At 44.9% G+C, this 11,652-nt stretch overlaps 1 protein-coding gene across 1 annotated transcript; it reads left to right on the top strand.

Annotated features, from left to right (window-relative positions):
• Positions 1 to 266: 266 nt before the first annotated feature.
• LOC139319550 (phytanoyl-CoA dioxygenase, peroxisomal-like) lies at positions 267 to 10,931 on the top strand. Its single transcript, XM_070947446.1, has 9 exons — positions 267 to 302; positions 536 to 591; positions 3,027 to 3,137; positions 6,017 to 6,179; positions 6,896 to 6,977; positions 7,124 to 7,305; positions 8,820 to 8,969; positions 9,615 to 9,749; positions 10,673 to 10,931. The coding sequence occupies exons 1-9, from the start codon at positions 267 to 269 to the stop codon at positions 10,724 to 10,726; spliced, it is 969 nt and encodes a 322-aa protein (XP_070803547.1). The 3' UTR covers positions 10,727 to 10,931.
• The last annotated feature ends 721 nt before the right edge of the window (positions 10,932 to 11,652 follow it).

An 11,652-nucleotide genomic window follows, 5' to 3' on the forward strand; every position in this document is an offset into this window, starting at 1 on the left:
GATGAATCCTAAGATAGCAGACTCTACTCAAAGCCCCTCCTGCAACGCGCAAGTCCCTTCGCTTCGCTCCTTTCCAGCCGGGCGAGCGCGCTGGGGAAGGGCGCAGCGGGGGCGCCCCTTGGCCGGTCGCCCGGCTTCCGACGCCGCCCCCAGGGCACCTGGGCTGCCCTGCTTGCCTTCTCCGCCCCTTGCCGGCTATATCCGAGCCCGACCAGCGGTCTCTGAGAGCTGGAGCGCCCGGCTGATTCGCCAAGGACCCTTGCGCCATGGAGAGGCTCGGGAAGCTTCCCCCCGCCGGATTCGTATCCTTCTCCTGCCCACCTGGGCCTCTGGGTCGCCTATCCCGGGACTTTGGTGCCAGCTGTAAGAGAACTTGGTGAGGGGGGGTAATTTAAATGGGAAGACGCTATATTATATTTAATTTCTTTCTGTTTTATGAGAACTCCTGTGATTATAAATGCGTTCCGAGTGTGTTTCCCACGGGAACTTCTGCCATCAAAGCCCTTTTTTAAAATTTTCTTAATTTGATGTCAAGACACCTTTTCCAACTTCAGCCCAGGTTGGTCCTGTGACATGCCCAACGCAGTTCCGGTAAGTGGAACTTTACTCTGATTTTCCTCTGATTTAAAAGTTTGCTTCATTTTGCTCCTTTTTTTTTTTTTATTTGATTTATATGCCGCCCTTTCTCCGGAGACTCAGGGCAGGCGTTAAGCAATAACGTGTATTTAGCAGTATGTTTATATCGGGTTCCCTAGTTTTTGATTTTGGTTTGTAAAGTGAATTACTTCTCTTAAACTGGTCTTGCCTTTGGTAAGTCAAGAGCCCTGTTGGCGCAGCAGACTAAATCACTGTGTTTAACACCAGCTGTCTGCAATTACTGCAAGTTCAAATCTCTCCAGGCTCAAGGTTGACTCAGCCTTCCATCCTTTCTAAGGTAGGTAAATTGAGGGCCCAGTTTGTGGGGGCAATAAGCTGACTTTGTATAAATATACAAAAGTATGAAAGCTATTGCTTAACGCATTGTAAGCCGCCGTGAGTCTCCGGAGAAGGGCGGCATATAAATCAAATCCAAAAGAAAAAAGAAAAAGTAGTTTAGAGTTCAGCCAATTTGGGTTCTTTTTATTTTGATGAATATGTCTCATTTTCAGAGAATAACCTGCCACTCCATGCCCCAGTAACAGGTAGAAGACATCCCAAAGGTGCTTTTTTCAGGAGGCAACTGGACTTTCGTGGTTTTTCTTTTTGAAGACGTTTCACTTCTCATCCAAGAAGCTTCTTCAGCTCTTGACAGGATAGTGAGGAATGGAATCTTGTCAGAGCTGAAGAAGCTTCTTAGATGAGAAGCGAAACGTCTTCAAAAGAAAAAAACCCAAGAAAGTCCAGTTGCCTTCTGAAAAAGCACCTTTGGGAGAACCATGACCTAGAGGACGGAGAACCTCTACATACCAGTGGTGGGTGGCCCCCAGTTCACACCAGTTTGCAAGAACCGGTAGAAAAACCGGCGGGAGGCTCCGCCCACTGACCCGGACGTCATCGTAAGTGCATGCACAGAAGAGAGCGCGCGCACGCAAGCACAATGCAAACCAGTAGTAAAGATAAGTAGAAACACCCCCTGCTACAGACATCTAGAAGGGATGTGCAACACAATACCAAGCACAATAGAACCTCTGGTCACGGACGCTTCTGACCACGACCATATCAGGGTGTTTTGTAAGCGCCAAATTTCCTGTTGTTTGTTTGTTTGTAAATGTGTGGCCGCTGCATTAATTTTGCATTAATTTTGGTTAGGTTCGGGTGACGACCAAATCGGGTTGGGACCAAAGTTATGGAACAAATTATGGTCGTGACCAGAGGTTCTACTGTATACAAAAGAGTATATCAGGGGTGAAATCCAGCAGGTTCTGACAGGTTCTGGAGAACCGGTAGCAGAAATTTTGAGTAGTTCAGAGGCAAATACCACCTCTGGCTGGCCCCAGAATGGGGAGGGAATGGAGATTTTGCAATATCCTTCCCCCGGAGTAGGGAGGGAATGGAGATTTTGCAATATCCTTCCTCCGGAGTAGGGAGGGAATGGAGATTTTGCAATATCCTTACCCCGGAGTAGGGAGGGAATGGAGATTTTGCAATATCCTTCCCCCGGAGTAGGGAGGGAATGGAGATATTGCAATATCCTTCCCCCGGAGTAGGGAGGGAATGGAGATTTTGCAATATCCTTACCCCGGAGTAGGGAGGGAATGGAGATTTTGCAATATCCTTCCCCCGGAGTAGGGAGGGAATGGAGATTTTGCAATATCCTTCCCCTAGAGTGGGGTGGGAATGGGGATTTTGCAATATCCTTCCCCCGGAGTAGGGAGGGAGTGGAGATTTTGCAATATCCTTCCCTCGGAGTAGGGAGGGAATGGAGATTTTGCAATATCCTTCCCCCGGAGTAGGGAGGGAATGGAGATATTGCAATATCCTTCCCACGGAGTGGGGTGGGAATTGAGATTTTGCAATATCCTTCCCCTGGAGTAGGGAGGGAGTGGAGATTTTGCAATATCCTTCCCACGGAGTGGGGTGGGAATGGAGATTTTGCAATATCCTTCCCCTGGAGTGGGGAGGGAATGGAGATTTTGCAATATCCTTCCCCTGGAGTGGGGTGGGAATGGGGATTTTGCAATATCCTTCCCCCGGAGTAGGGAGGGAATGGAGATTTTGCAATATCCTTCCCCTGGAGTGGGGTGGGAATGGAGATTTTGCAATATCTTTCCCCCGGAGTGGGCAAAATATCCTTACCCCGGAGTGGGGTGGGAATGGAGATTTTGCAATATCCTTCCCCCGGAGTGGGGAGGGAATGGAGATTTTGCAATATCCTTTTAAGTCTAGTAACCTTCAACTCCCAGAACTCCTCAGCCAACTTCTGGGAGTTGAAGTCCACAAGTCTTAAAGTTGCCAAGGTTGGAGACCACTGCTGTAAAGTATCCCGAGGCTGCAGGTTTTCATTCCACTTCAATACAAAAAAAAATCAATATTTCATGTCTCCACAGTTACACCTTGGATAATGACGTCCTAACTCCAGAGCAGAGACGTTTCTATGAGGACAATGGATATCTCGTCATCAAAAATCTGGTGGCTGATGAAGATATTGAGCGCTTCAGGTAAAACAAAGACAGGTATCCTTGATCCGTGTGGCTGAAATCATTCAACCCAACACCTTTTTAATTTTTTTTATTTGTTTATATTTATATACCACCCTTCTCCCGAAGGACTCGGGGCGGTGAACAGCCAACAGATAAAACACAAGAAAATACAAAATTTAAAAACAGTAAATTTGAATTGCTCTAAGACAGGGCTCTCCAAACTTGGCACACCTGGACTTCAACTCCCAGAATTCCTCTGCTGGCCATGCTGTCTAGGGAATTCTGGGAATGTAAGCCCACAAATCCAAGAATTCTGGTGGTTGAAGTCCACAAATCCAAGAATTCTGGAAATTGAAGCCCACAACTCCAAGAATTATGGAAGTTGAAGTACACAAGTTTTAAATTTGCCAGGTTTGGCGACTCCCGCTCTAAGAAGTCAATTGGAAACCATGTCATTTGAGCAAACTAGGAATTGCTCTTAATGAACTATGTCACTGCAGTCAGAGTTTCTGTAACTCCAGAAGGTGGTTGTAACTGGATCGTCTGGAGTTGTGCAAAATTGTGCATAATTTTTGTAATTACGACAGGGAAGTTTTAATTGTTGTTTACTGTGCTTTTTTTATTATTATAATTGTGGCATGGGAACGTCCAGCGGCGTGGACAATAAATAAGCAAGCAAGGACATAAGTGTAGGTGGCAGCTTGCAATCTACACTTGGAGAACCCTTGGCTTAGATCCTGTGAATTTTCAAAAAATGGATCTCTTAGGACATACAATCATAGGACTGGGAAGGAACCTCGGAGGGCTTCTAGCCAGTGGGGAAATCTAAAAACGTTTCCTACCGGTTCTGTGGACGTGGCTTGGTTGGCTGGCTTGGTGGGGGTCATGTGACTGGGTGGGCGTGGCTATATGACTGGGGGATCATGTGACTGGGAGGCTCAAAAGACAGAAACTCACTTTAACAATGTCCTGCTGGAGCAGGGGGTTGGACTAGATGACTTCCAGGTCCCTTCCAGCCCTGGATTGATTGCTGTGCTCTTTCAAGGTATCCTCTGAAGCTGCGTCTGGTGCCAGGTTTGTGGTCCTTCCTTCCTCTTCTTTTTCCCTCCCTCCCTCCCTCCCTTTTTCTTTCTTTCTTTCTTTCTTTCTTTCTTTCTTTCTTTCTTTCTTTCTTTCTTTCTTTCTTTCTTTCTTTCTTTCTTTCTTTCTTTCTTTCTTTCTTTCGCAGCACCCACCAACACCACCTGTTTTTGGCCTAGCAGACCTCAGGGAAGCCTCCTGGGAGCAAAAAAGGGACTTCCCCCAATAGGTAGTAAAAAATGCTTTAAAGAGTAAACAGAAAAAAGTTCCAAGGATCGCATAGCTGATTGTCACAGGTGATTGAACCTTTTCTTTACTTTTTAAAAGCATTTTTAAACTACCTACTGCCTGCCTGTGCTGTGCCATCATCGGAACTCCTTTTTTACTTTTACTTTTTACTACCGGTTCGGCAAACCACTCACATTTGTTACTACCGGTTCGGATCGAACCGGCCAGAACCGGTAGCATTGCACCTCTGCTTCTAGCCCAAGGCAGAAGATCTTATACCGTACTGCTCAAAAGGTTTTCCAATATGGTTTTTGAAAACTATTCCATTGATTCATTGTTGTCAGGAAGTTTCTCCTTACTTCAAGGTTGCATCCCTCTTTCCACCCACAAAGAAGAAGGTGGACAACCTATTCTCCAAGACACCAGAAGGCAGAACAAGAAACAACGGGATGGAAACTAATCATGGAGAGATCCAATCTAGAACCAAGGAGGGATTTCCTGGCAATGAGATCAATTAGTCAGTGGAACAACTTGTCTCTAGAAGCTGTGGGTGCTCCATCAACTGAAGGTTGTTCAAGAAGAGATTGGACAGCAATTTGTCTGAAATGATATAAGTTTCCTGCCTGAGCAGGGGGTAGGACTAGAAGATCTCCGATGTCCCTTCCAACTCTTGCAATTCTGCTTCTAGTCCTATCCTCATGTGCTTTGGAGAATAAGTCAACCCCCTCTTCCTTGTGACAGCCCCTCAGATACTGGAAGACATCTGTCATGTCACCTCTAGTCCTCCTCTTTGATAGCTGGACATTGTTCTGACCTAGGCTTCCCGAGAAAGCATAAAATCACAATCTTAGTCCCCAAAAAACCTCTTTTATTGAGACAGCTGTGAATTATGGTCATTCACAGCCCATAACGGTTCACAAACAGCCTGTGCAGATTCCGACCGATGTCTGCTCGAGTGGACACAGTCTTTCAGGGCAATGTTGATAAGCACCCACATTTATCTCCCTTGAAACGCTGCCAGAGACCTAATTGTCCATTAGTTTTGCAAGGCCAAACGGAGCACAGAGTCAAAACGGACTTCTCAGAGCTTGAATTGACTCTATGAACTAATTGCTTCCTGCAAAGGCTCACGTCCGTTTGCTCCTCTTTTATGACTTATGGGAGGGGCCAATCATCTCTAAGCCTTACTCCTGAGTCGCCCCCCCTTTTTTTTTTAATCGTTCTTGCCTTCTGGCAGCTCTGCGCATGTGCATACTGGGAACAGGCTCCTCCTGTTCCTCTGCCTCTCTGCTGTCCGACTCTGGGGGCTTCAGAGTCTGCGCATCACTCCCAGATGGCCCTGGCCTCCTCTCTATCTCCAATGCAGAGCCCTCGTCCGAGTCTTCAACGCCGAGCCACAACAGACATACCTAGCTCCCTCGACGGTTCCTCGTACGATTTAGCCTCCAGTACTCTGGAATAATTCCTTTTTGATTCCCAATGGAAAGTCTTAGGTGAAACGAATGCAAAAGTAGATGCCTTTAGAGGAGTTCTGGATGCCAATTTAAAATGCTTTCCCCTTTTCTTTTCATTTTTAACCCTGTTTTCAGAGAGGAGTTTGTAAAGATATGCAGAAAGGAAGTGAAGGTGCTTGGAATAACTATCTTGAAAGACATCACGATTGCCAAGTCTGAAGCCAACGAGAATAACGTTTTCAGATTGCAGGATTTCATGAATAGCGAGGAGCTCTTTCGATACTGCACCCTACCTCAGGTGAAAGCGGGACTGTTCCGAAATCCTAAAATTTTGCATAAACATCTCTCCCCATCTCAAAAGAACTTACCTTATGCTCAGCCAGAATCTGAAAATGACATTTAACACAGCCGGGTACTTAAGCAAAATGCTTCGGTTGAGATCGGCATACGTGGGACTGATTGGGGTAGATTGCAGGGGTGACACCGAAATATAATTTTATCATATTTTATCTGTATCTTAAATTATTGTTATTTTATTCCAATGTCATTTTACACTGTACTTTATTCCAATTTCCTTTTAAATCGTAGTTTCTCCAATTCCACTTTAAATTGCTTTTATCAAATTTTTTAGTAATAATTTGTTTCTGGAACTCTGCACTTTGATATGGGCCAAGGGCTAATCAGTCAATCAATCAATCAAGTAAGCACGTGTCGTATTAAACACATCATCCCTTTATTATATTTCTGGCATTGTACCGAACAAAAATATTTCTGGTTTTAGGTCTTACGTGCTGCTCTGTCATTTTTTCCTAACCGTGTATGTATCCCCCTGCCCCACCCTTTATGTCAGGCTGCCGTCCAAGCGAAGCAGAGCAGAAGCCCCATGATGGCAGATCTGACAGTTACCGCCGGCTATTTTCTGTATCGCTTTTTGGTTTTTAATCATTCCATCATAAGGATTTGTGGCGGCTTTAAATATCTCTTTCTTTTCTGAGCTGGTTTTGTTTCCTTTAGATCATAAAATACGTCGAATGCTTCACGGGGCCGGACATCATGGCTATGCACACCATGCTGAACAATAAACTACCCGATACAGGTGAGACGCAGGTGAATTAACAGGTGAGAAGAAGCTCATAGAACACCACGGACCCCCTCCTGTCAACCCTGCGCCAGAAATAATTCTCCTTTCTTGCTAGGGTTAATCCCTCTTTCTGAGACCAAGGAATTCCTCCTCCTTTCCAGGCAAGAAAACCTCTCGCCATCCTTTGCATCAGGATCTTTATTACTTCCCCTTCCGGCCTGCCGACCGAGTTGTTTGTGCCTGGACCGCAATGCAAAAGGTGGACCGGGCAAACGGATGCTTGGTTGTGTTGCCAGGGACTCACAAGGGCGGCCTGAAGGAGCACAAATACCCGGATTGGGAGGTAAACGACGGAGAGGGAGAGGCATGATTGGTGTCAAAAAGCTAGGGTATGGGTAGTCCTCGATTTATGACCAATGAAATCACTTAGCGACCGACCTGAAAAAGAGGAACTTGCAACCCGGATTCAAAGTTCTGACGGTCACCCCACCCCCTGCCGTCATGTGACTGCACTCCAGATGCTTGGCCACAGGGCCACATTTACAGTCACATGATCATGTTTTATGACGGTTTTGCCAGAAAGCAAATTCCAGGTCTTGGGCAAAACTGCACTCAGAGGGAATAGTGGCTTTGCACTTACGACCGGGGTGTTTGCTTAATGACCACTGCAAACAATGTCAGGTGAATGACCCGTCTTATGACCATCATGGGCAGGCTTCATTACCATTGTAACTCAAGGACTAACGCAGGCAGTCCTCGATGTATGACCACAATTGAGCCCAAAAATGCCAGGAGGAAAGCATATCAGATAGGGAGCGAGGATGATGAATCCTGGCTTGATCCCAGACAGCGTCGGAGGGAGAAGCGTGCGCAGCAACGAAAGAGGCGTGGGAGGGCCCGAGGTTGAGCTGAGTCACTGAGCCACACCCCACAAGGAATAAAAGTGGGTGGGATTGCTCTTCAGGCTTCGTGACGGTCAAAGTTAAAAACCTGAGAGTCACATCGTGTTACCTGAAATCTGGCTTGTGCATATTTGGATTGGACCTTGGCGAACTCTTGCTTCGTGCATTACTTTTTGCTACTGAACCGGACTGAGGATAAACTCTCTCTTGCTTACTGTGAGTGAAAACTGACTTGGCAGGCATTTCGCAGTTTACTGCCAAAACTCTTTATCTGCAAGGGATTCTAGTCTGATTGCTTAATAAAAACTTGGCAGGCGTGCCTGGTTGTGTGTTTGCCTGTGTGGGGACGGGGGACAGAACAGGAAGACTGAGTCAAGACATGGTGTCTGGAGGTCCTTCCTCCAGTAGGATTTCAGAGCTGCCAATGTTGGAAGGGACCCTGGAGGTCATCTAGTGCAACCCCCTGTTCAGGATGGAGACCCGTACTAAGGATTCGAACTGCCGAACTGCCAACATTTCTGATTGACAATGTGGAGGTGGCTCTCAGGTTACACAACCAGGAAAAAAGATTTGCCAAAGATGTTGAGTGTCTTACCTTGTATCAGGGATAAACAATCCATCCGGCCATTGTTGGAAGGAGAATCCTGGTCAATGGATGGATATCTAAAATTTGGTCTCTGAGGGGTCCTCGGTGCTCCCTGGGTGTCTTCTCGCAGATGTTTCATGACCCAAATTAGGTAACATCATCAGTGCTAGTGATGAAACTGCAAGAAAACAGTGCAAGCTTCTAGCACTGATAATGTTACCTAGTTGGGTCATGAAACGTCTGCAAGAAAACCACCAAGCTCAGAGAGCACCAAGGAGCCCCTGAGTTACAAAGATTCTCCTTCATTTGGCCTGTTTGCGTCTCTCGGGAAGCTTAGAAGGTCAGTTCTACCTTGTTTTTTTTCCCCAGGGTGGTGTGAACATGCTGTACCATGGAATCCATGACTACGACGAGAGTCTTCCCAGAGTCCACCTCCCCATGGAGAAAGGAGACACCGTCTTCTTCCACCCCTTGATCATTCACGGTTCCGGAAGAAACAGGACGGAAGGATTTCGGAAGGTAATCCAGACACCCATAATTCTGGGCCACACCCCACAAGTCTGAAGATCCCCCGAGACCTCACCTGCGGGATTCAAAGCAAGGACTTTCTGTGTCTTACCTGAACATTTATTTGGGCCTCTTTCTTAATGGTTTTGGTTAATAAGGCTTGGAACGTGGCCAATTCACATTTAATCGTGAAAATAAAAAATGGTGTAACTTCTCTCTGTCTCTTTCCTTCCCTCCCCCCCTCTCCCACTCCTCCCTCTCTCTTCCTCCCTCCCTTTCTCTCTCTCCTTCTCTCTCTCCATCCTTCTCCCTCTCTCCCTCTCTCTCCTTTCTCTCTCCCTCTCTTGCTTCCTTCCTCCCTCCCTCCCTCTCCCTCCCTCCCCTCCTCCTCTCCCACTCCCTTCTCTCTCCCTCTCCTCCTTCTCCCCCTCTCTCCCTCCTTCTCCCTCTCTCCTCCTTCCCACTCCCTCTATCTCCCTCCCTCTCCTCCTCTCCCTCCCTCCCTCCCCTCCTCCTCTCCCACTCCCTTCTCTCTCCCTCTCCTCCTTCTCCCCCTCTCTCTCCCTCCTTCTCCCTCTCTCCTCCTTCCTACTCCCTCCCTTTCTCCCTCCCTCTTTCTCGCTCTCCCTCCCTCTCTCTCCCTCTCTTTTAATACAGGCTATTTCTTGCCATTATGCCAGTAGTGACTGCTACTATATTGACGTCAAAGGGACTATCCAGGAAACTGTAGAGAAGGAATTGGAAGAGTTTGCAAGGCGGAAGTTTAATATTGTTGGATCAGTGGATTTGAAAGTAAGTATTTTCATCAGTGGATTTGAAAGTAAGTATTTTCTTTCCTTTTTTTCCTTTTTTGTTAAAAAACAACAACACCATGTTCAAAAGCGTTCGGCCCTCTGCTTCTCTTATAAAGCATTAAATCCTTCTCCCTAATGAAGAAGTATATAAAAAAAACACCATTTCTGCAGAATTTATATCAGAATATCTTTGGATGCTGCGCTTGTCTGCTTATCAGTATTTCTTCTCTGAGATTGGATGAGGCTAAGTTTCTCCATGAGACTGGAATAAATAGTGAATTTATTTATTTATTTATTTTATAAAATTTGTATGCCGCCCTATCCTGAGGACTCAGGGCGGCTCACAACGACAATCGACCAAGCGACTGTAAAAACCAACAAATATACATAAATTATATATATGAATTATATTTCCTATAACTGGACCTTCGTTTGGAGGCTAGTAGTTCAGGCAGTCCTCAATTTATGACCACAGTCGGGACTAGGATTTCCATTGCTAAATGAGGAAGTCGTTAAGTGTGCCCGATTTTATGACCCTTCTGGCCACAGCTGATAAGCAGATCACTTGCCGTTGTTAAGTGAATCTTGGCAGAAGGTCGCAAAAGGGGATCACGTCACACACACACACACTCATCATAAATCCAAGTCAGTTGCCAAGCTGTCTGAGTTTTGATCACGTAAGCACGGGGAGGCTTACAACGGTCGTAAGTGTGAAAAAACTGATCCTAAGTAGCTTTTTTCAGCGCCGTTGTGACTTCCAGTGGTCACTAAATGAACTGTCGTAAGTGGAGGACTACCTGTATTGTGTTCCAAACGTGGAAAAATCTTTTTAAATGGACGTTCAAGGCATTAACTAAACTCAACCTCTTTATGTCTTCCCGTGCGAATCAGGATAAATCTCATTTCTGTTTTGTTTCTCAGGACGCTGCTATAATACGGTGTCGACTGGTTAAAGGGGAGAAAAAAAATCTTTAAAACTCTGTTTGGATCCATTCTCCAATCAGCGAAGAAGCCTTGGAGAATTCGGCAATTATTTTTTCTTACTTTTCGGGGGAAGGGCTATGCAGTTAGTAATAATCTCGATAGGACTTTGAAACGCTATCTGCATCTGGAACTCAATTCAAGGCTGAAATTCTAGGCACATAAATTGTGAATTACAATGACTACGGTGAAATTTCTTTCTGAGTAAAAAAATAAATGGTTAGAATTTAAGCTGCAATTCTATACAAATTTTACTTAGAGTCTAAGAATTTTAAACTGCTGTCCTAGTCTTTTTCTTTTGAAAATATTTTTTATTTTAAAACAAAAACAAAATATAAAACCATCATCATTCCCAACAATTACAGACAGTATGTCGAATGATTAATATTCTCTTGTGCATAATTCCATTTCTAAAATACCAATTTATAACAGGAACTTATATCTCTTATAAAAAAAACTTCACACATTTTATCTTTACATCAACACCATATTTCATCTTCAACTCCATGATTTATTATCTATCTATTGATAAAACAAATCCCATATCAAATAGTATTTTTTATCTTCCTGTTCTCTAATTTCAAATGTCAATATACTCATTTCAGCACATTCCATAATTTTCTTAATAACCTCATCATCTGTAGGTAACTTCTCTCCTTTCCAGTTTTTAGCAAATACAATTCTAGCTGCTGTTAAAACATTCACAATTAAATATCGCAATTCTCTATTATATGTTTCCTGTAAAATCCCTAATAAAAATATCTCTGGTTTAACGTCAATGTGTTTCTTTATCATTTTTTCCACCCACAGGTGTATCTTAGTCCAATATCTCTTGGTTTCTACGCATGTCCACCACATATGGTAATATGATCCTGGAGTCTGATGACACTTCCAACATTTCTCAAGACCACAATTTCTTT

Source organism: Pituophis catenifer, unplaced genomic scaffold (assembly GCF_029215685.1).
Source record: "Pituophis catenifer annectens isolate HBS135680 unplaced genomic scaffold, rPitCat1.0.hap2 SCAF_7, whole genome shotgun sequence".
Classification (NCBI taxonomy): Eukaryota; Metazoa; Chordata; class Lepidosauria; order Squamata; family Colubridae; genus Pituophis; species Pituophis catenifer.